The sequence below is a fragment of the Rhincodon typus genome, unplaced genomic scaffold (assembly GCF_021869965.1).
Source record: "Rhincodon typus isolate 14 unplaced genomic scaffold, sRhiTyp1.1 hic_rhity00000632, whole genome shotgun sequence".
Lineage (NCBI taxonomy): Eukaryota > Metazoa > Chordata > Chondrichthyes > Orectolobiformes > Rhincodontidae > Rhincodon > Rhincodon typus.
The window spans coordinates 11,864-37,439 of NW_025966270.1; the positions used below are offsets into that span (position 1 = coordinate 11,864).

The 25,576-nt window shown below is 41.9% G+C and overlaps 1 protein-coding gene across 4 annotated transcripts in view; it reads left to right on the top strand.

Annotated features, from left to right (window-relative positions):
• The window catches only part of LOC109915813 (hspb associated protein 1), a 27,365-nt gene extending 2,332 nt beyond the window's left edge, over positions 1-25,033 (top strand). The window contains exons 1-4 of one of the 4 annotated variants that reach the window (XM_048621401.1): positions 4,742-4,811; positions 22,453-22,537; positions 23,395-23,505; positions 24,486-25,033. In XM_048621401.1, the coding sequence (XP_048477358.1) occupies positions 22,502-22,537; positions 23,395-23,505; positions 24,486-24,965 (627 nt within the window). In that variant the 5' untranslated portion in view covers positions 4,742-4,811; positions 22,453-22,501 and the 3' untranslated portion in view covers positions 24,966-25,033. Of the gene's footprint in view, positions 1-4,727; positions 4,812-21,048; positions 21,479-22,212; positions 22,538-23,394; positions 23,506-24,485 lie in introns of those variants that run through there. The other 3 variants (XM_048621399.1, XM_048621402.1, XM_048621400.1) reach the window with 3 other exon arrangements.
• Positions 25,034-25,576: the final 543 nt, after the last annotated feature.

Below are 25,576 nucleotides of genomic sequence, written 5' to 3' on the forward strand. Positions count from 1 at the left end.
AGCAGAGCGGGGACGGTCAGTGGGCCGGAGGCTCGAGCAGAGCGGGGACTGTTGTTGGACTGGGGACTGGTGCAGGCAGTCAGCGGCCTGGACAGACCACACGTGGAAGCCCCGTGTGCTGATCTACTGAGAGATTCTAATGCTTATCTTTTTAACTTTGTTCTCATGTTTATAACTTCTATGTAATCTTTCTTTTTACCTTTATTTCTGTATTTTGTATCTAAGATCTGTACCTAGGTACTTTTTAACCTAAGATGGCGCGTATGGGGTGATATTGTAAACTTTTCACTGTATTTCTGTACTTCAGTGCTGAGTACACATGGCATAAAGGATATTTTAATTCTAATTTTATGCGCAAACTCCACAGAGATAGTCACCTCAGGCTAGAATCGAACTTGCGTCGCTGATACTTGAGGCAGCAGTGCTAAGCATAGAGTACTGTTTTCAGTAATCATTACGTTTCACACACACGCTTTGGGAGCAGTTCAGTAAATGGTCACTTAGCTGACTCACAATGTGAAGGAGTGAAGGACCCTCACCAATTTTACAAATGCGCCACTGAAAGCATACTGTCAAGGTGCACAACAGCCTGGTATGGCAACTGCTCTGCCCAGGACTATAAGAAACTACAAAAGGTGGTATGCACAACCCAGACCATCATGGAAGCCAACCTTCCATCCATGGACTCCATTTACATGACTCAGTGCAGCGGAAAGGCTGCCAACTTCTTCAAAGATCCATTGCTCCCCGGTAATGCACTCCTACAATCTCTTCCATCAGGCAGAAGATACAGAAGCTTGGAAATGCACCAGCAGTTTCAAGAACAGCTTCTTCCTAGCCGTTATTAAACTGATAAATGGACTGTCTAGCCTCAAATAATGCTGATCCAGCTAATGTTGATCTTACCTAGCGCATGCCCTTTGTGAAGTAAACTTTAAGCCTCATAAGTTATTTTTCCTCGGTATGATCAGTATGTCCTTGCTTTCTATGATCTGCTTGTAAACAAATCTTTTCACTGTACTTGGTACATGTGACAATAAATAAAATCTAATCTAATCAAACTAAAGTTGTCTTCTGAGCTACAGTTGAACAAGTTAGCTCTATACTCCTTTATTTCTTTTCTTTCATTCATGTGATGTACTTATTACCCATCATTAGTTGTCCTTCAAAAGGAGATGATGATCTGCTTTCTTGAACCACTGCTGTTCATTTGCTGTAGGTAGCTCCACAATGCTGGTAGAGAATTCCAGGATTTTGACCCAGCAACATTGAAGAAATAGTGATACAGTTCCAAGGCAGAATGTTGAATGGCTTGAGGAACTTTCAGCTGGTGATCTTGCCATGTATCTGCTGCCCTGCCCACTGCAATGGTGGTGGGTCTTGGGTTTGAAAGGTGCTGTGTAGGAGCTAAGTAAAATTCTGCAGTGCCCCTTCTCGATGGTAGATGCTGCTGCTACTAAGCATCAATGGTGGAGGGAATGATGTTTGTTGCTGCGCTGCCAGTCAGGTGAGATGTTTTATCCTAGATGGTGTCAAGCTTCTTGAGTATTATTGGAGCTGTGCTCATCCAGATAAGTGTGGATTACTCCATCACACACCTGGCTTATGCCTTATCATCAGTGGACAGGCTTTGGGGAGTCAGGAGGTAATTTTCTCACTGCAGGATTCCTAATTCTTGTGGCCAAAGTATTTGTATGACTAAAACAGAAGTTGCTGGAAAAGCTCAGCATGTCTGGCAGCATTTGTGAAGGAAAAATCAGAGTTAACGTTTCAGGTTCAGTGACCCTTCTTCAGAACTATCTGACTAGCCCAGATCAGTTTCTGATCATTTGGTAACCCCTGGCATATTGATTGTGGGAGGCTCAGAGATGGTGATGCCATTGTACGTTGAGGGGTGATGGTTAGATTTTCTCGTTAGAGATGGTAATTACCTGTCATTTGTGGCATCCAAGTGTTACTTACCAGTTGTCAGTCCCAACCTGGATATTGTCCAGGCCTTGTTACATTTGGACGTGGTCTTCAATATCTGAGAAGTCGCAAAAGATGCTGAACATTGTGCAGGAATCGGCAAACAGACCCACTTCTGACCTTATGATGGAGGGCAGGTCATTAATGAAGTAGCTGGAGATGGTTGGGTCCAGGACACTACCCTGAGATGTCTTAGAGCTGAGATGACTGACCGCCAGTAACTGCAGTCATCTTCCTTTGTCCAAGATATAGAACAATACAGCACAGGAACAGGGCCTTTGGCCCTCCAAGCCTGCACCAAAACATGTTGCCATTCCATACTAAAATTGTTTTCACTTACAGATCCATATCTCTCTATTCCCCTCCTATTCATTTATTTGTCCAGGTGCTTCTTGAATGTGACTATTGTGCCTGCTTTCACCACCTCCTCTGGCAGCATGTTCCAGGTATTCACCACGCTTTGTGTGGGAAAAATTAGTCTTGCATATCTTTTTAAAATCCTTCTCCCTGCTGTATTTTGAACCTGTGTCCCCTGTAATTGACCCCTCCACCACTCATACTTTCTTATCTATCCATGCCATTCACAATCTTGTTGAGGTTGGTTGGCTCGCCGAGCTGGTTTGTTGTTCCGCAGACGTCTCGTTACCGTGCTTGGTAACATCCTCAGTGCAGCCAGCTCGGCGAGCCAACCAACCTCCAACGCCCACAACCCGAGCTACAGATCTACTCCAAAACCTTAGAATTCACAATCTTATAAATTTCTATCAGGTTGCCCCTCAACCCTCCTGCATTTCAGTGAAAACACACCCTGTTTATCCAACCTTTCTTCATAGCTAAAATCCCTCATACTAGGCAACATCCTGCAAATCTTTTTCTGTACCCTTTTCAAAGCATCCACATCCTTCTAGTAGTGTGGTGACCAGAACCGTACACAATATTCCAAGTGTGGCCTAATTAAAGTTCTTTAAAGTTGCACTATAATTTGCCTATCCTTATACTGGCTGCCCCTTCCAATGAAGGCAAGCATGCCATAGGCCTTTTTTTACTATGTTCTCTTGGCTTAGAAATTCAACACTCCCTACCCTGAGATCATTCTCCATCAATTCCTTCTCTTTGATGAACATCAACACAATGTATTCGTTTAGGACCTCACCTTCTTCTTCTGGCTCCACGAAAAAAGATTCCCTCCTTTGTCCTTAAGTGAACCAACCCTTTTCCTGGCTACCCTCTTGTTGTTTTTTAAATCTGTATAAAAAACCTTGGGATTCTCTTCAATTCTGTTTACTAATGACTTTTCATGCCCCCTTTTAGCCCTTCTAATTCCTTGTTTAAGTTCTTTCCTACATTTCTTATATACTTCAAGGGCTTTGTCAGTTCTCATCCTCCTAGACCTTACATATGCTTCCTCTTGACTGAGGTCATAACATCCCTGAACATCCAAGGTTCACGTAACTTGCCATACCTATCCTTCGTTCTTGCAGGAGCGCGCTGCTCCTGAGATCTTATCAATTGCCATTTGAAATACTCCCACATGTCCCAAATCAGTGCAGTTAGTGGAGGTTTTCCTCCTGATTTCCATTGATTTGAGTTTTTTCTAGGGCCCCTTGATGCTACACTCAGTCAAATGTGAATTTGATGTCAAGGTCATCAATTCTCACTTCACCTATAGAAATTAGCTCTTTGGCCCATGTTCCAACTAAGATTGCAACGAAGTCAGCAGCTGAATCGCCCTGGTGCAACTCCAACTGAGTTACTGAGCAAGTTATTGCTAAGGAAGTGTTGCTTGGTAGTAACAATGGATGATGATATGTTCCATTGCATTACTGGTAATTGAGAGTACACTGATGAGCAGTAATTAGCTGGGTTTGATCTGTCCTGTTTTTTGCATACAGGATGTACCTTGGCAGTTTTCCACATTGTTGGTGTTGTAGCTGCTCTGAAATGGCTTGTCCAGGACTGTGGCAAGTTCTGGTGCACAAGTCTTTCATACTATTGCCAGAATGTTGTTAGGGCCCATGGCCTTTGCAGCATCCAGTGTCTCCAGCTATTTCTTGATATAAAGTGGAGTAAATTGAATTGGCTGAAAGCTGGTACCTGTGATGCTGGGGGCCTCTGGAGACGCTGAGATGAATCTTCCACTTGGCACTTTGGTTGAGGATTGTTGAAAGAATGTTTTGAACAATGCATGGATACCCAGTTTTAAGTTGTTAGATTTTTCAAAGCTTCTTCTATTTAGTGCAGTGATAGTGCCACACAACACGATGAATGTTGCAATCATTCAATGCTGCATTGACAAGTCACCTGGTTTAAGTGCTAAAGTCTTTGGTTTGGAGCTCAAATCCATAACCTTCTGAAGCAAAGTTGGTGGTGCAATACCAAGTCATAGCTGGTGCTCAGGTTGCATTGTTAGTAAACCAAATATTAAAACTCAAGCCATGATTCGAACCATTGGCTCCTTGTCCATCTTTCTTTCTCCTTGGTTCTGGAGTGCAGAAGGTGATAGTTATGAAATCTTGTTGTGATCAGCACTGCATTTCCGGGTCTGCAAAGATTGATGTGTACGAGCAGGTAATGTGGTTGATTCCTATATGGGTCCATAAATTACAAAAAAATGCAAACTTTAAACCATTTCTTGGTATTCAGTTAGAATTGAATTATCTCATGATACAAAACTTGTAGGTTAACAGGTGATGTTTCTTGCTGCAGAGTTTACTGCTGTGGATGTATTCTTAATGCGTATCATTGTTTTCTCCCTCAAGGTTCTGTTTGTTCCCAGACATTGGTGGCACTATGTGGAATCCTTGGATCCTGTTACTGTCAGCATTAACTCCTGGATTGAACTGGTAATGCATATAACCTTACTTCTTCCTTCATCCTGTGGGAAAATAAGGAAGACTTGCATTTATATCACTTCCTTCATGAGCGTCAGAAGTCCTAAAATAAATGCAATTATATATGTTTGAATGTAGTCTTGTAAGAACGCATCAGCCAGTTTGTGCATAGCAGCTTCCACAAACAGCATGTGATCATGATGAAATGCAAACCTTTCTATCTGCCTCCACCTCCCTAAGATAAGCAGTTTGCTGAGAATGTGAAGTACAAAGCTGCTGATGAATTTCTGTTTCTGCACTTGGTGCTGACTGTTCAGCAAAGAATATCTATTGGATTCTGTTGAAATGTGAACTTTAACTCTTTCTATTAGAATAAGTGATTGAATTTTAGAAATGTTCTAAAATACCAGCATGATTGCATTAGGTAGACTAATTAGCCCTATTAGATGGATATATTACCAAAAAAAAGCCTTTAACTTCATTCTCATGCAGATGTAAACTGCATGTGCCCCTGGAGTTGTGTCATAGTGCATGGTAAAACAGAAGAAAGTGTCTAACTCCATTTGAGGCTGAGCTTTAATAAAAACAAAAATTCTACAGACCAAAGAAAAATAGAAGTTAAGTATCATGCATAGCTAAGGACAATGAAAGGTACTTTCAGAGCAGCTGGCAACTTAATGCAGAATGTAGCAGTTGAGATCTCTGATAGCTGTAGTCCGTTCATTTTAACATATTGCATTGGTTTCATAAATGAACTGTTGCAAGTTAGCTACTGCAGGGATCTGTGGTAGAACAGTTACTCCTCACCATCCATACTGACTTGATGACTGTCAGTCAGTTTTAGGGAGTTCGTGCAAAGGCTTGTTAATGGCAAAATTCCGGGTGTGGAAACAAGACTACATTCAGAAAGGAAGAATGGGGCAGTATCTATCAAATGGGATAAGAAGTTGATGCGTGTTGTGTTATGCAGGCCTGTTGCCAGGAGTGTATATAGCAGGTCTCTGTATAAAAGTCAGAATTGAGACTTGGGTGTTTTTGTGCGTTAGTCTCTAAAAGGCTACAGTGAGGTCAAAATGTACTGCGATGTTTTGTTAAGATGTGAAATACTGTACAAAAATAAGCACTGCCATGCCCTTGTGCAAATCTTTCTTACACCTCCATCAAAAATACAGTTTTATCCCTTTAATACAAAGGCTCATCCCACCTTGCACTCTCAGTAAAATTTGGATCATCCAAAACTCTGCTGTCGGTATTCTAACTCCTATCAACACCCTTGCGATAGTACATATACACAAGGAGCGACAGTAAGCCACTCAGCCCTTTCAGCCAGCTCCACCATTCAATAAAATCACAGCTGATCTGGTTTTAGCCTCAACTGTACATTCCTGTATTTCCTTGATAATGTTTCATCCTTTTTGTAATCAAGAATCTACCTACCACATCCTGAAAAATATTTCAAGATTCTGACTGTGCTCACTGACAGATATAGTTCCTGGCTGAGCAGTTCCATAATTTTAAATTTTCATCTATGTTTCCAAGTCTCTCAACAATGTTGTCCCTAGAACTCCCTCCAGCTCTAGAATCCTCTGGGATATTCTCACTCCTTCTATTCTGACCCTTTCAACATTCCCAATTTATATCCTTTTTGCAGCTGTACCTTCCACTGCTGAGACTTCACTAAATATTTGCCTTCTCTCTCTGCACCTTCAAAACACTCCTTAAAACCCACCACTGTCCCAATAACTCTCTGATAAACAGGCCTTCAGGTGGATGGATGACTTGAATTAGGTAAGAAAGGAAGTATCAGGGCACTCAAGTAGAAGGTATTAAGCACAAAAAGTCCATCGCCAGCAGTTTCTTGGTAGTGTAACTACTGAACAAACTGGTCAAGTTCTAAAGGACATATCTGACATTCTTCTCCTTCCGTTAGTGAGGGAACCAATCATAGGGCGAAGGGAGGTGATGGACTTGTGGTATTATTGCTGGACTGTTAATCCAGAGACCCAGATAATGTTCTGGGGACCCAGATTTGCATCCTGCCACGGCAGTTGATGGAACGCATGGAGGACTGCAACAACTGTTTATTCCTGTCTGTCGCAAAAGCAAAATGGGTAAGAGGGCCAATCCATAGCTTACAAAGGAAATAAGAGATAGTATCAGATCCAAGGAAGCAACATACAGATTGGCCAAGAAAAATAATAAATCTGAGGAATGGGAGCAATTTAGAATTCAGCAAAGAAGGACCAAGGGATTGATTAAGAAGAGGAAAATAAAGTCCGAAAGTAAGCTTGCAGGAAACATAAAAACTGACGCTAAGAGTTTCTACAGGTAAGTGAAGAGAAAGAGATTGGTAAAGACAAATGTAGGTCCCCTGCAGACAGAAACAGGGGAATGTATAATAGGGGACAAAGAAATGGCTGAGGAACTGAATACATACTTTGGTTCTGTCTTCACAAAAGAGGACATAAATCAGATACTGGAATTGTTAGAGGATGCAAGATTTAGTGAGAGGGAGATCAATATTAGTAGAGAAATGCTGTTGGGATTGAAGGTCGATAAGTCCCCAGGGCCTGATAATCTACATCCTAGAGTACTTAAGGAAGTATCTCTAGAAATAGTGGATGCTTTGGTCATCTTCCAGGATTCTATAGACTCTGGAACAGTCCCTGCAGATTGGAGGGTGGCTAATGTCAGTCCAATATTCAAAAAGGGAGATAGAGAGAAAACAGTGGATTATAGACCGGTGAGCCTAACATTGGTAGTGGGAAAATTCTCGGATCCATTGTCAAGGATTTTATAGCAGAGCATTTAGAAAGCAGTGACAGGATCAGACAAAGTCAGCATGGATTTATGAAGGGGAAATCATGCTTGACAAATCTGTTGGAATTCTATGAAGATGTAACCAGTAGAATTGACAAGGGGGGGCCAGTTGATGTGGTACATTCGGGCTTTAAGAAAGCATTTGACAAGATGTGCAAATGTGCAAGATTAAAGCACATGGGATTGGGGGCAGTGTATTGAGATGGATAGGAACCTGGTTGGCAGAGAGGAAACAAAGACTAGGAATCAGGCCTGATTAGCTCAGTCGACAGAGCATCTAGCCATTAAGATATGGGTCGTGGGTTCGAGCCCCACGCTGGGCATGCTTGTTTGGGCGGGCAGCATGGTGGCTCAGTGGTTAGCACTGCTGCCTCACAGCGCCAGCGACCCGGGTTCGATTCCACCCTTGGGTGACTGTCTGTGTGGAGTTTGCACATTCTCCCTGTGTCAGCGTGGGTTTCCTCTGGGTGCTCCAGTTTCCTCCCAAAGATTGCAGGCTAGGTGGATTGGCCATGGTAAATTGCCTGTAGTGTTCAGGGATGTGTAAATTAGGTGGGTTGTAGGGGGATGGGCCTGGGTGGGATGCTCTGAGAGTCAGTGTAGACTTGTTGGGCAAAGGGCCTGTTTCCACACTGTAGGGATTCTATGAATTAATGGGTCCTTTTCAAATTGGCAGGCAGTAACTAGTGGGGTGGCAAAGGGCTTGGTGCTGGGAACTCAGTTGTGCACAATATACCTTAATGATTTGGATGAGGGAACAAAATGTAACATCTCCAAGTTTGCAGATGATACCAAGTTGGTTGGGAGGGTGAACTGTGACGAGAATGCATGATCTTGACAGGTTGTGTGAGTGGGCAAATCAATGGCAGATGCAGTATAATTTGGATAAATGTGAGGTTATTCACTTTGGAAGCAAAAACAAGAAGGCAGATTACTACCTGAATGGCTATAAATTGGGAGAGGGGAGTGTGCAGTGGGACCTGGGTGTCCTTGTGCACCAGTCGCTGAAGGTAAGCATGCAGGTGCAGCAGGCAGTAAAGAAGGCAAATGGTATGTTGGCCTTCATTGAGAGATGTTTCGAGTACAGGGGCAGGGGTGTGTTGTTGCAATTGTACAGGGCTTTGGTGAGACCACACCTAGAATATTGTGTGCAGTTTTGGTCTCCTTTTTCTGAGGAAGGATGTTCTTGCTCTCAAGGGAGTGTAACAAAGGTTTACCAGGCTGATTGCAGGGATAGTGTGTCTGACTAGTGTGGAGAGATTGGCTAGGTTGGGATTGTTTACGTTGAAGTTCAGACAAATAAGGGGGGATCTCATAGAGACTTATAAAATTCAAACAGGACTGGACAAGGTAGATGCAGGGAGGATGTTCCTGATGGTGGGAACCAGTGGTCACAGTTTGAGGATTGTGGAAGACAATTTAGGACGGAAATGAGATATTTCACCCAAAGAGTGGTGAGCCTGTGGGATTCATTACCACAGGAAGTAGCTGATGCCAAAACATTGAATGTATTCAAGAGTTGACTAGATATAGCTCTTGGGGCGAATGGGATCAAAGGTCATGGAGAGAAAGTAGGATCAGCCATGGCCACGAAGAATGGTGGAGCAGGCTCGAAGGGCCAAATGACCACCTCCTCTTATCTTCTATGTTTCTATGAATTCAATGAAAACATCTGGAATTAAGGGTCTAATGATGGCCGTGAATCCTTTGTCAATTGTTGGAAAAAGCCATCATGTTCACTAATGTCCTAAGGTTTTGGAGTAGATCTGTAGCTCGGGTTGTGGGTGTTGAGGTTGGTTGGCTCGCCAAGCTGGTTTGTTGTTCCGCAGACATTTCGTTACCGTGCTTGGTAACATCCTCAGTGCAACCTCTGATGAAGCGTCGGTGTGTTTTCCCACTTGGTTTTTAAACTCTGGGGTCTGTTGCGATGGATTGCCTCACTTCCGGGTTTCCTCCGTAGTGGAATGTATATGGGGTTGAGTTCAATGTGTTTATTAATAGCCTGCTTCGTGGAGAGCCATGCTTCCAGGAATTCTCGTGCTTGTCTCTGCCTAGCCTGTCCCAGGATCTTGGTGTTGTCCCAGTCGAAGTGGTGGTTCTCCTTGTCCATGTGGATTGAGATGAGTGAGTATTGGTCATGTCTTTTTGTAGCCAGTGATGTTCATGTACTCTTGTTGTTAGTTTCCTTCCTGTTTGTCCGATGCAGGGGATCTTGTAGATGACATTGGTCCTGTCCATGGCGGGGAGTGGGTCTTCAGTTCGGCTGAGCACTTGTTGTAGGGTTGATGTGGGCTTGTGTGCCATCTGATGCCTAGCGGTCGTAGGAGTCTTGTGGTGAGTTCTGACATGTTCCTGATGTAGGGTAGTGTGATGAGTGTTTTGGGGCATGTAGAATCTTTCTGATGCTGTTCCCGTAGGCATCTCCTGACCCAGTTCTTTGGATATCCTTGAACACTTGGAAGAGGTATTCTTCTTCCTCTTGGCATAGTTCCATGTTGCTGCAGTGTGTTGTTGCCCTTTTAAATGGTGTTCGCACGCAGCTTCGTTTGTGTGTGCTGGGATGGTTATTGATAACAATATCAACGAAGAAACACAGCAAACTATAAGACAGACAGTAGTCCCGACACTAACCAGAAAGAGGCAACTCAGCACCCTCAACACACGGGAAAGACAAGCCCTGGACAGATTAAAGAAGGACAAGAACATCACTATACTACCTGCAGACAAAGGGTGCATGACAGTGATAATGAATCAAAAGGACTCCATCTCCAACTGGCTACAAAAGGACACGACCAATATTCACTCATCTCAATCCACATGGACAAGGAGAACCACCACTTCGACTGGGACAACACCAAGATCCTGGGACAGGCTAGGCAGAGATGAGCACGAGAATTCCTGGAAGCATGGCACTCCACGAAGCAAGCTATTAATAAACACATTGAACTCGACCCCACAGACATTCCACTACGGAGGAAACCTGGAAGTGAGGCAACCCATCGCAACGGACCCCAGAATTTAAAAACCAGGTGGGAAAACACACCGACGCTTCATCAGAGGCTTCACTGAGGATGTTACCAAGCACGGTAACGAAACGTCTGTGGAACAACAAATCAGCTTGGCGAGCCAATCAACCTCATCACTAATGACCTTTTAGGGAAGGAAACTGCCATCCTTACTGGGTTTGGCCTACGTGTGACTCCAGACCCACAGCAATGTGGTTGACTCTTAACTTCCCTCTGGGCAATTAGGATTGGACAATAAATAATAATCCATTCAGTGACACCATCATCTCCTGAGTGAATTAAAAAAAAGCAACTTGATCTTGACATTAAAAACTGAAAGAACTGCAGATGCTGTAAATCAGGAACAAAAATAGAAGTTGCTGGAAAAGTTCAGCAGGTCTGGTTAGCATCTGTGAAGAAAAAAATCAGAGTTAACGTTTCAGGTCTGATGACCCTTCCTCAGAACTGATGGTAGCTGGGAAAGCATTGGGTTATATGCAGAAAATAGGGAGGGGGGTGGAATAAGGAGTAAACGATAGGATAGAGTCTGAAGAGAGAGAAGAGCAGTTGGATAGACAAAGGGGTTGATAACCATCTGGCTAGGAGGGTGACTAGCTGATAATGGGGACTGTTAGTGACTAGTAATAGGTAGTGTGTAATGGCAGGCTATGTGATAACAAGGCCTGGTGTGTGGGGTATGGGGCTTGGACATGGGGGAGTTTAGGCCCAAAAATTATTGAATTTACTCCCTACCACAGCCCCCTCTCTATTTTCTGCATATAACCCAACTTCCTCTCAGCTACCATCAGTTCTGAGGAAGGGTCACCAGACCTGAAACATTAACTCTGACTTTTTCTTCACAGATGCTGCCAGACCTGCTGAGCTTTTTCAGCAACTTCTATTTTTGTTCATGATCTTGACATTATCGATCTACCTTTCACAAATGCACGTTCCATCCTTTTATGTGGCACTACTGCTGTGCCAAAATAGGTAGATTCAAACATGAGATCCTGTCAGCTATCATTTGCAGCAAGTTGTATTTAACTACTGTAAACTAATAGCTCAACATATCCCCCACTCTATCATTCCTATCAAGACAGGTTCCATGGAAAGGTAGGAAAACATGTCAGGAGCAGCACCATGTATACCTAAAAATGAGGTAGTAACTTAGTGAAGCTACAGTACAGAATAAATTGTTTGCTAAACAGCAGAAATAGCATGTCATAGATAAAACCAAGCTAAAATTCGATAAACAACAGATTAAGTGGGAACTCTGCACTACTGTTGTATCCAGCCATAAATGGTGACAGGCAATAAAACAACTCGCTGGAAGGGATAGTAAGAACTGCTGATGCTGGAGTCTGAGATAACAAGGTGTAGAGCTGGATGAACGCAGCAGGCCAGGCAGCATCAGAGGAGCAGGAAAGCTGACATTTCGGGTCAGGACCCTTGTCAGCTTTCCTGCTCCTCTGCTGCCTGGCCTGCTGTGTTCCTCCAGCTCCATCCTGTGTTATCACTGGAAGGGGACACTCGATTCATGTCCCCAACCAGTAAAGGCTGTTATACTAAAGACTTGTGACCAAAATACCCCAACCAAGGTATTGTGGTACAATCGTATCTCTGGCATCCACCTGACAATATGAAAGATTGTTCAGATGTTACCCAACCATAAAGAAAGCAGGAGAAATCCTATCCAGCCAGTTACCACCCAGTTGGTCTATTTTTGTTTATTGGCAAAGCAGTGGAAGATGTCTCCGAATGTGCTGACCTGTGGTGCTTATTTAGCGATAATCCGCTCTCGGACACTCTGTTTGGATTCTGTCGGAGTTACTTCACTCCAGACCTCATTGACTGCATTCTAAAAATGAGCCGAGAGTGAATACCCTTGACATGAAGGCATTGTTTGATTGAGTGTGACATCAAGGATCCCCAACAAAACTGCAGTTAAATGGAATTAGATGGAAAACACTGCACTGTCTGGATTCACAACCAGCACAAAACAAGATGGATGTGAGTATTACAGAGGTTAATTGCTGCAGATGTTCCTTGGGACAGTCGTCTTCAGCTACTTTGTTAATGACCTTCCCTCTTTGATCACATTGGAAATGGAGACATTTGATGCTGTGCAGTGTTCATTATCATTTGCAACTTCTCAAACACTGAAGAAGGCCATGCTTAGGTGCAGCAAGATGTGGACAGTATTCAGACTTGGGCTGATAAACAGAAAGTAACATGTGCTTCCTCATACTTGCCAGACAATGATCATCCTCAGCAAGAGAAAATCTAACCATCTCCCCTTGACGTTCAACAGCATTGCCATTTATGAATTTCTGCCATAAAGTTTACATCCTATGAATACCATTGACCAGAAATGTGACTGGGCCAGCCGTATAACTATTGTGGTCATGAGAACAGGTAAGAGTTAGGCAATTCTGCTGAGCGTGACTCACCTCCTGAGTCCCCAAAACCTTTCCTCCATGTTCAGATCAGGATAGAATATTCCATTTGCCAAAGTGAACTTAGCTCCAAAAACACATGAGAAACTCAATACGTAATGAGGACAACTTGATTGATACCTCATCCAGCAGCTTAAACAACCTCCCTTCACACCCTGCTCACAGTCTTCGGCCACACTCATCCCTAGCCATACCAAAAGTAGGTAAGTTGTTGATTGAATCGCTTCATGGTCACAGTGGTCTGCAGAGCTCCCTTTTTAATATTTAGGGAGTGGTCAGAGAGACATTTCCTGGATCAGGCTTGTTTTATTATTAACTTCTCCCATGGGATTACATTGCTGGTGGGAGCAGTGGGAGGTGTAGTGATTCATGGCACTTAATGGTAACATTGCTGTATTTAGTTCGCATGAAATAATAAAATACATAAATTATACAAAATATGTAAAGCCCTAGGTCAGTGAATGAGAGGCTGATTGTTTCCAAACTGTCCATTTTACGGATTACATTCTGGGCAATATTTATCCCTTAACTGGAATCATTAAAAACAGATTATCTCATTGTCCCAGTGTTGTTAGTGTGATCTTGCTGTGTACATTTCCTGGATTCCAAAATATTTATTGTATTTAATTATAGGAAGGTGGGAAGTGTTAACTGGTGATTCACTGTGTCCCTATAAAAAGGAATAGATGAAAATTGCTTTTTTGTGTGAGGTAGTATATGTTTATAATATGTGTCACTGTCAATAAATGCTGATGAAAGTGTGTAAAGATCGACTTCAGTTCTACTTTTCCCCAGCTACCTTTCGATAATGTAATAATGACTACATTTCAATAAGTACTTCACTGGATGTAAGGCTGTGCGTAAAAGCAAGCTCTTTTATACTCATACAGCTTGTATTTTGCTTTGTATTATAGAACTTCTTTATTTGTCCTTCCTTTAATACTTCATTTGCTGTCCTTTACTCCTACGCAGAAGACAGGAACAGTGCTCAGTCCTTGTGTTCGCAAATCAATTCAATGACAGTAGCAGGATGAATGGAGCAGAGGCAGAAAGTGGGTGAATCGTTTACTTATATACAAATTGGATTTCCAAGTAAACAACTTGATCATAAAGAAGCCAAGCAGCATTGCAGATTATGTGGTTTGAGAACTTTGGCAACCTAAGCACATACGTGATATGTATACAAATGCATTGCATTGCATGCAAGTCTATTTATATATAAGTAAATGTATTTACAAACAAATGAATATTCATGCGCACACTTAAATTTTTTCTTGTTGCAGCATGTCTCCTGCAGTGCTATGTGTTTAAAGGTCTTGACTTTCATTAGACCTATGAGCCTCTGGATGGTGCAAACATTAATGTTCATTGTGCAGAGTAATGTAAATTTATGAATGTGACCTTCTGCTAAATTTCAGACTGATTCAGCATATGTTTAATTTATTCATATCACATTCCATAGTCAAGTATCATGATACACTCTTTGTACTTAAAAAAGAATGGTCTCACCAACTGGAAATTAAGAGCACTGAAATATTTTCAATGCTGAGAGCTTAAGAAGCCAGAAGAGGTTTGGAACTATGTAGAAATGAATCACTTTTATGTGATAAACACAATTTTTATTTGTACAAAGGCAAATTACTGTGAATACGAGGGACAAATGCAACAGATGCTGGAAATCTGAAATAAGGACAGAAAATGTTGGAAGCACTCTTCCATTATAAAAGAATAAATAGCTGAGCATTTGGGAAGCAGTGACAGATTCAGACAGAGTCAGCATGGATTTTCAAAAAGGAAATTGTGTTCGAGCATTCTGATGGAATTTTCCGAGGATGTAACTAGTATAGTTGATAAAAGGGAACCAGTGGATATGGTATACTTGGACTTTCAGAAGGCTTTCAATAAGGACTCACGTAAGAGATTAAAATTAAAGCACATGGTTTTGAGGGTAGTGTACTGACATGGTTAGAGAACTGGTTGGCAGATAAGGAAACAAAGAGTGGGCATAAAGGTGTTTTTTTCTCGAGTGGCAGGCAGTGACTAATGGGGTACTGCAGGGATCAGTGTTAGGACCTCAGCTATTCGCAATACATGTGTGATTTAGATGAGAGAAGTAAATGTCATATCTCTAAGTTTGCAGATGACACACAGCTGGTGGAAGAGTGAACTGTAAGGAGCATGCAAACGTGAGTGAACGTGCAGAGGAAAATGAGTTGTGAATAGGTCATAAGGAGCCTCCAAAGAGATATAGATTAGTTAACTGAGTGGACAAAGATCTAGAAAATAATGTATAATGTAAGCAAGTTTGCAATTGTCCATTTTGGTAGAAAGAATAGAAAAGAGCTGAGATGCATAGAGATCTGTATGTCCTAATCTATAAATTTACAGAAGGTTAGTGTAAGTAATTAGGAAAGCTAATAGAATATATGTTTGATTGAGAGTAGATTTGAATGCAAGAATAGGGAGTTTACATTTCAGTTATAGAGGATATTGGAAAGACAGTCTGGAGTACTGTGTGCACGATTGATCACTTTACTTAGGACAGGATGTTAATGCATTGGAAGCAGTTCAGAGATGGTTAACTAGACTAATACCTGGAAAGACTAGGCCTGTAACTTCTGAAGTTTTATAAGAGTCAGAGGTGACATAATTGAAATACAAACTGACCAGGTGAATGTTGAAAGCATGTTTCCTCTTGTGGGAGAATCTAGAACTAGGATCAATAGATTAAAAGTTAAGGCTTGGCCATTTAAAACTGAGATTTAAATAAAAACCTTTTTTTTTTCTGAGCGTTGAGAGTCTTCAGAGTTCCCCTCCTGAAAAGGCAGTGGATGCAGAATCTTGAAATATTTTTTAGAGGGAAGTAGATTCTTGATTACCAAGGAGATGAAGGATTATTGGGGATACACAGTAATGCAGAAACAAAAACGGAAATTGCTGGAAAAGCTCAGCAGATCTGACAGCATCTGTACAAAAAAAAAAATCAGAGTTAATGTTTCAGGTCCAATGACCTTTCCTCAGAAGTGAGGAAGAACACAGGAATACAGCGTTGAGGTTAAAATCCGATCAGTCTTTATCTTATTGAATGATGGAACAGGTTTGAAGAGTCGAGTGGCCCACTCTGTTCCTTGTTCACACATTCCTATATTGGTATGATAGGGCAAGAAATCTCACTAGACCTTTTTTAGACCATACAATGTAAGATTCACACAGTTAACATTTTGGGTCAATGACTCTGAACCTTGGCTGCCAAGTGGGGAAGGAGCTAAAAAATTAAAATAGGGTTATTATAATTTTAGGAAGGACAGAAGTAGAGATAAAAGATCTCTATTATACTAGTTATACTAGACACTGTCATTGTGAGATAGAATTGAAAAGGGAAAATGTGTAGGCAGGTAGGGATCTGAGTAGTGACAACAAAATTATTTTATCTAGGGGGGTTTCAATGACCCTTTCATTGACTGGGGTTAGGAAACTGGAAAGGGGCAAAACTCGACCTACTCTTGGGAAATAGGGCAGGACAGATGACTGAGGTGACAGTGGGGGAGCACACTGGGACCAGTGACCACAGTTCTATAAATTTTCAAATAGTTATCGAGAAGGACAAAACTGGTACACAGGTTGAAGTTCTAAATTGGGTGGGGCAAGGCGAATTTTGTTGGAATTAGATGGGAGCTTGCAGGGGTTGATTGGAGTATTTTGTTTGCAGGCAGAGGGACTTCTGGCAATTGGGAGGCTTTTAAAAGTGTGATAGCTAGTGTTTGAGGTCTATATGTTCCTGTAAGGGTGAAGGGTCAAGGTTGGCAAGAGTAAGGAACACTGGATGACAAGATATTGAGGCTTTGACCAGAAAAAAGGAGGCATGGCTCAGGTACAGGCAGCTGGGATCAAGGGAATCCCTGGATGTATATTGGGGATACACCGTTTACTGAAGAAGGAAATCAGGAGTGTGAAAAGGGGGCACAAGATAGCTTTGGCTGCGAAGATTGGGGTTAATCCAAAGAGATTCTTTAAAATTATTAAGGGAAAAAGAATATCTAGGGAGAGAATAGGACCCCTCAAGGACCAAAGTGGACATGTGTGGAACTGCATTAGATGGGCAAGGTCCTCAATGAATATTTCTTCTCTGTTTACTGTGGAGAAAGACATGAAGACTTGAGAACTTGGGTAAGTTAGTGGCAATATCTTGGGGACAGTCCATATCACAGTAGAGGAGGTGTTTAAAGTATTAGAATGTGCAAAGGTGGATAAATATCTTGGCCCTGACCAGATATATCCAAGAACCCTGCAAGAGGCTAGAAAAGAAATTGTGGGGAACCTGACTGATATATTTGCATCATCGTTAGCCACGGGTGAAATCCTGGAAGACTGGAGGGTAGTGAATGTTGTGCCCTTATTCAAGAAGGGCTGCAAAGAAAAACCTGGGAATTACAGGACAGTAAGCTTAACATCTGTGGTAGGTAAGTTACTTGAGAAGATCCTGAGGGATAAGTTATACATGCATTTGGAAAGACCGAGTTTGATTACGAGTCGTCAGCATAGCTTTGTGCATAGGAGATCATGCCTCACTAATTTGTTAGAGTTCTTTAAAGAAGTGATCAGGAAGGTGGTTGATGGCAGGGTGGTAGACATAGTCTGTTTGGATTTCAGTAAGGCCTTTGATAAGGTTCCACATAGTAGGCTGCTCTGGATGGTTAGATCATATGGAATCCAGGGAGAGCTGGCAAATTGGATACACAATTGGCTTGATGGTAGGAAGCAGAGGGTAATACGGGAAGGATGCTTGTCAGACTGGAGACCTGTGACTAAGGGTGTGCCTCAGGGGTCGTTGCTGGGCCCATTGCTGTTTGTTATCTATATCAATGATTTGGATGAGAATGTACAAGGCATGATTAGTAAGTTTATGGAAGACACTAAAATAGGTGCTATTGTGGACAGTGAGTAACGTTATCAGAAATTGCAGCAGGATCTTGATCAGGTGGGGAAGTGGGCTGAGAAATGGCAAATAGAGTTTAATATAGATGTGTCAGCTGTTGCATTTCGGAAAGTCAAATCAAGGTTGGAGTTTCATGGTGAATGGTAGGGCCTTAGGGAATGTAGTGGAACGGAGGGACCTTGGAGTTCAGGTGCACAGTTCTCTGAAAGTGGAGTCACAGGTAGGCAGGGCAGTGAAGAAGGCTTTTGGCACACTGGCCTTCATCAGTCAGGGCATCGAGAACAGAAGTTGGGAAGTTATGTTGCAGTTGTACAGGACGTTGGTGAGGCCGCACTTGGAGTATTGTGTTCAGTTTTGGTCACCTTGCTACAGGAAGGATGTTATTAAAATGGAAAGAGTGCAGAAGAAATTTACCAGGATGTTACCAGGATTCAAGGGACTGAGTTATAGGGAGAGGTTGGACAAGCTTTTTTCTTTAGAGCATAGGAGACTGAGGGGGAATCTTATCGAAGAGTATCAGATCATGAGAGGCATGGATAGGGTGAATGCACTCAGTCTTTTTTCCCTAGGTTTGAGGAATCGAGGACTAGAGGGCATTAGTTTAAGGTAAGAGGGAAAAGAATAAATGGGAACCTGAAAGGCAACTTTTTGACACAGAGGGTGGTACCCATATGGAATGAACTGCCAGTGGAAGTGGTTGAGGCAGATATATTAACAACATTTAAAAGGCATTTGGATGAAAACATGGATAGCAAAGGTTTAGAAGGATATGGGCTAAGTGCAGGGAAATGGGGTTAACATGGCTGGACATTTTGGTTGGCATGGACCAGTTTGGGCAGAAGAGTCTGCCTACGTGCTGTGGCACTCTGACTCTATATGAGAAGGGAATATGATAGGATAGAATAAGGTCCTCTTTCTACAATAGGAGCGCTATTACTAGATAAGTGTATAATCATAGATCAGGTAGTGAGTTGAGCCAAACATGAACGCTGTGAAAAGTAAGGGCTTTTTTTCCTTGGAGTAGAAGAGGTGACGTGTTGATTAGAATAGAGGAAAAATATAGAATTTCTAACTGCTGATAAGAAACAGATTGTAAATGTAAGTAATTCAATAGAGAGCAGGAGATTTGCAAAGGTCTATAAATCTCTACTGCGTACTAGGCGGAACTCCTCCGCTACTGTTTGAAACAGTTCCAAGCACAGTCAGAGAGTGCCTTGCTTTAACATCCTGTAGCAAAGCACTGTTCCAAATAGTCAACCTAGACATAGAGTCATAAAGTGATACAACATGGAAACGGGTCCTTCGGCTCAAACTGGTCCATGCTGACCATGGTGCCCACTCAGCTAATTCCAATTGCCCGCATTTGCTCCATATCCCTCTAAACCCTTCCCAACCGTGTACCTATCCAAATGTTTTTTAAATGTTGCTATTGTATCTGCCTCAACCACTTTCTCCGGCAGCCCATTCCATATATTCACCACTCTTTACGTGAAGAAGTTCTTAATTCTTTCCCCTCTCACCTTAAACCTATTCCTTTTGGTTTTCAATTCCCCATGCCTGGGGTAAAAGACAAATGCTCATCCTATCTATTTCCCTCATGATTTTATACACCTCAATAAGGTCACCCCTCATTCTCCCATGTTCCAAGGAATAAAGTCCTAATTTGGCCAACCTCTCCCTGTAACTCAGGCCTTCTAGTCCTGGCAACATCCAGGAGAATGAGTGGCGACCTTATTGAGGTGTATAAAATCATGAGGGGCACAGATAGGGTGAATGCACATAGTCTTTTTCCCAGGGATGGGGAATTGAAAACTAGAGGGCATAGGATTAAGGTGAGAGGGGATAGGTTTAAGAAGGACGTGAAGGGCAACTTCTTCACGCAGAGAGTGGTGCGTAAATGGAATGGGCTGTTGGACAAAGTGGTTGAGACAGGCACAATAGCAACGTTTTAAAAAGACAAATATGGACGACCAATGTCATATACAAGATTCCCTGCAGAGACTGCGACAAACATTACATCGGACAAACAGGAAGGAAATTAACCACCAGGGTACACGAGCATCAATTGGCAACCAAAGGACACGACCAATACTCACTCATCTCCATCCACGTGGATAAGGAAAACCAGCAATTCAACTGGGACAACACCAAGATCCTGGGACAAATGAAGCAGAGACAAACACGGGAATTCCTAGAAGCCTGGTTCTCTACTAAGAAAGCGATCAATAAACACATAGAGCTAGACCCCCATATACACTCCATTGCAAAGGAAAACCGGAAGTGAGGTAATCCAGCTCAACGGACATCAGCGTTTAAATAACAGGCGGGAAAACACAACAGCGCTTCATCGGAGGCTGCACTGATGATGTTACCCAGCAGGGTAATGAAACATCTGCGGAACAACAAACCAGCTTGGCGAGCCAACCAACCACAATATCCACAACTCGAGCTACAAATCTACTCTAAACCCCTGTAGGAGTTGAGACATCATGTTTAAGTTGTACAGGTGAGGCCTTTTCTGGAGGACTGTGCAGTTCTGGTTGCCTTGCTATAGGAACAATATTATTAAACTGGAGAGGGTTCAGAAAAGATTTACCAGGATGTTGCTAGGAATGGAGGGTTTGAGTTATAAGGAGATGCTGGATAGGCTAGGACTTTTACCACTGGAAAGTAGGAGGCTAAGGGCTGATCTTATAGAGGTTTATAAAATCATGAGAGGCATAGATAAGGTGAATAGCAAGGGTCTTTTCCCTAAAATGGGGAGTTCAAAACTAGGGGGCATATTTTTAAGGTGAGAGGATTAAGATTTTAAAAAGGACATGAGGGGCAATTCTTTACACAGAGAGCATTTTGTATGTGGATTGAACTGCCAGGGGAAGTGGTGGATGTAGGTACAGTTGCAGTTTTTAAAATACATTTGGATAAGTAAATGAATTGGAAAGATTTAGAATGGTATGGGCCAAACGCATGCAGGTGGGACTAGTTTAGTTTGGGAACATGGTCGGTGTGGACTAGTTGGACTGAAGGATCTCTTTCCATGCTGTATGACTCTATAAATAAAAGTTAAAATTCCATTTACCTTTGTTATTACTTGCTGAATGTAATGATATCAGCAATACCTTCAGCGAAAAATATATTCAGAAGAACATACTGACTCCCAGGAGATAACTTACAAAGGAGAATGGAAATGCCGTCTCTCTATCTTCCTGTTTGACTGAACATTTGTGCTTTTGGCTTGATCCTCTGGTCTATGCTGTGTGTGAATGAAGATAGTAGTGAAAATATACCTCAACACATGATGTGTTAACCCTCAGTGCCAAAGTGTCTTTTGTATTCAATGTATAGGGAGTGCAATTAGGGGAAGAAAGATTTGAAGTGTTGAATTTTGAAGACAACCATGTGAAAATAAGAAAGGGTCCTGTGGAGATTCTCCGTTTTCTATAATTGAACATGTCCCATATGGTACGTAGTTGACTGCATTAGATCACTTTGAGTTTTGTTGTAGGATCTCTAATTACTCAAGGGCACTATCTTCAACAATTCAAATGATATAGTTACCTCTCTTATTGCATTATAGTTTATATGATTACTGTAATATTGTAGTAAAACAGCAAGCATCTGTATGAGTCTTTACTTATTGTGATCTGACGGGCGAGGAAGTTTTAAATCCAACTGTTACTATGCATTACGCGCTATTCTTGCTCAAGGGTAGTTTCTTATTGCTGCTTCATGTTGAGTGTCGAATCTGTCCTTCCCTGCTTCATGTCAAGGGCTGCGCACTTTGATAATGTTCCCCTCGTACTTATTTTGCCTTGAGCAAAAAGATTTGGGTGTTCATAAACCAATCATGAAAAGCTTGTGAACAGGCACGAAAAGCAATTTAAAAATCTAATGGAACATTGGCTTTTATCTCTAATGGCTGTTGTACACAGTGGGGGGAAATATGCTTAGTTTATATACATCCTTCATCAGACCAAGTATGGTTGTGGGCACTGCACCTCGGGAAAGATGCATAGACCTTGGAGGAGTCATAAGACATCGGAGCAGAAGTGGGTTATTCAGCCTATCCAGCTTGTTCTGCCATTCAATGAGATGATGGTTGATCTGATGATCCTCAACTGCTGTTTCCTGCCTTTTCCCTATAATTCTTTATTCCTTTTCTGATTAAAAATCTGTCTGTCTGAGTATTGAATATACTTAAATGACACAGTCCAATAGTTCTCTGTGGTAAAGAATTCCATAGATTCACTACCCTCTGAGAGAAGAAATACTTTCTCATCTTTATCTTATACTTGTACCCCCTTATTCTAAAATTATTCCCACTGGGCCTTGACTTTCCTACAAGGAGAAACAAATCTTTCTACATCTACCCTGTCAAGTTCTCCAAGAATCTTGTATGTTTCAATGAAGTCACCTCTCATTCTTCTATATTGCAGCAAGTACAGAAAAAATCTGCTCCACCTAATCTTGTAAGACAGTCCCTCCATGCCTGGTATCAACCTTCTCTGGACTGCCTCCAATGCAAGTATACCTTTCCTTGGATATTGGGCCCAAAACTGTTTTCATATTCCAGCTCTGGCCTGACTAGTGCCTTGTATATTTCAAAAAGCTTCCTTTTATACTCTTTCTTTTGATATAGGTCAACATTCTGTTTGCCTTCCCTCCCCTATTACCCACTGAACTTGGATGCTGGTTTTTTGAGATTCATGGACAAAGACTCCAAATCCCTCTACTCTATAGCTTTCTGTAGTCTTTCTCCCTGTGAGTAATATTCACTCCCCTTTCTTTTCTTTTCTGCCAAAATGCATAACCTCACATTATATTCCATCTGCCATGTTTTGCCAACTCACTTAACCTGTCTATGTATCCCTCTCCATCCTCACCACTTGCCTTCCTACCTATTTTTGTCTCATCCACAAACTTGGCTATAGTATATTCACTTTCTGTCATTGAATTCACTAATATGTATTGTAACTAATTGCGGCCCCAGCACTAATCCCTGTGACATACCAGTGTTGAAATACAGACTCTTTCAAGATATACCATTGCTTAAGGAGTCAAGTGGTGAGAAAAGAATGTATAAAGCTGACTTTCATTCCCTTTGAATCTGTTTCATTAAAGGGTGATCCAGTTGAGGGACTTGAGGGACGATTCTTTAGTATAGATAATGAAAATCTAAGATGATGATGATGATATTAAAATTAAAGTAAGAGCTTGACCATCAGGCATGAAGCCAGGAAGCATTGATCCAAACAAAGGGGGAGTGGAACTCTGCAACTCTCTCCCTACTTTCCCCTATCCCAACCAAAATACGGTTTGTGTGACATTTTTACCCTGGATCTAGCAGTGTTTCTTATCCCACGCTGTTGTGTTATCAGGATGACGACGATGAAGCCAGAGTTGGGGAAGCATTGGCTCGCACTGTGGTCTGTGCTGTCAAGACTGCAGATCCTCGTGCTCATATTGCCAGCTGGCTCAACACCACGGAGGTGCGTATGTCAGTCTTTAGTCTGTTGGAGCTTTAGTGAAATGGCCTCGTTTTGAATTTAGTCACAGTGGGGCTTGTTGTAAATTAACTGTTAATTTCATTGTTGATCTTGTGCGTATGTGAACACAGAAAAATCTGCAAACCACAACAGGTAAGTCAACTAACTGCTTCAGCTGAAGAATCGCACCAGAAACATTCACCTGTTTTGGTGGCTGACTGACTTATTGTACATCTCTACCTGAGATAACTTAGCTTGTGGTTTTGCTCACGGTATCTGACTGTGTTGTAAGTGACATGGTGAATGTCCAAGAGCCAGTGAAGTAAGTGGTTGACGTTAAAGTATTTTTGGTTAGTGCAAACACCCAATGATCTAAGCAAGACTAACGGTTTCAAAGTGCTTATTGATACTGCTTATAATTTAGAAAATAAGAGGCTACCTTATTGAAACATAAAAAAATTCCTTTGGGGTCTAGACAGGGTAGATGTTGAAAGGTTGTTTCCTCTTGTGGGAGACTATGGTACAAGCTCAGAATAAGAGATCACATATTTAAGACAGAGATGAGGAGGTTTTTTTTTTCTCTGATGGTAGTGAATCTGTGAAATTCTTTACTGCTGAGGACTGTTGAGGCTGGGTCATTAAGTATATTCAAGGCTCAGACAGATATTTAATCGGTAAGGGAATCAAGAATTATTGGGAAAGGTAGGAAAGTACAGTTGATGATTATCAGCATTTTTCTCACTTGGCTGGAGTAAACCTGACGAGCTGATATTTTATAATCTTATGGATTAGTTACGATGATTGAAAAGGGAATGTAAACAGTAAGAAAGCATTTTCTGATTGGCTACTGGAGATCTGGAGCCTATCAAATTGGGCAGGACTTCTGTGTAACCAATGCATATAAAGTGTGAATCCGCCAGAGATGAACATGTTGAAATGATAATTAAAGTTATGAATCAAAGCTCTTCTTTCTTTTTATTTAGGTTGAAGTCACTTCACACGAGACAAACTTGCACTATGTCAATCTTGCAGTTCAGGCCTGTTTAAATAAGCGAAAGATTTGCCCCTCAAAAGGCAGCAACCTATCAGCATGGAGTTCGTCTACCTTTAAGAGAAGGAAACATAATTCAGGTGATGGGGCAGAATACTCAGCAGCTGCAGATGCAGACCCTAAACCCGCCCTGACCACCAGCATCCCTTTCGGGCCTAATCTACTTCCGGTTGTCCGAGATACAGGAGCGACAGCCCAGCACGGAGTACCCAGTGACTCAAGGGAGACGAGCATTGCTCTGAGCAATAACCTAGAAGCTAACGCTTGTAGTGGAAAAGTGGATAGTAATTCCAAACATACTGGAGTTCACAGCACAATGATATCCACTGACAAGTTGTTGAACTGTTTGGTTCACCCCGATGTGATCAGCTTAATGACTGAAATTCTGCTGGACAATCATTTCTGTCATTAGTCAGACGAGCTCTTCAGTGTCCATTGATTTTATTTTTTAGTGTGGAAATAAATTATTCCTAAAAGGAATTGTCTGACTCGATTTATCAATATTATGCAGTCATAAGAAATAGCAGCTGGTGTAAGCCAAAAGGCCCCATTCCACCATTCTGTAAGATCATAGCTAATCTTCTGTCTGAACTCCACTTCCCTTCTTGGTCAATGACTGAGCATCTGGAGTAGAGGTTATCAAAAACACTCAGTCCTTGAAATGAAGCAGTGTTACCTTACCTCAGACCTAATGCTTACTGCTGATCCTGTGGTTGTGTCCCCTCACTCTAGATGGACTAGGCCTCAATGACAATGTCTGGTTGTCACTGTTCTTGGTCACATTTTTCTGATCGCATTTACTGCTGGAAATTACTGTGTCAACTGTCACAATGTTTCTGCGGTCTCTGGATAGCCCTGTGGGTCACCTTGTTGTATAAGTAAAAGTGCTTATTTATCAGCTGATTGTGAATATTCCACAGTGAAGGTTTAGCAGGAGCTGTAACATTTCAACAGTCATCATACTTTATTCTTTTGTGGAATGTGGATATCACTGGAATTTGTTGCCAGTCCCTAACTGCCCTT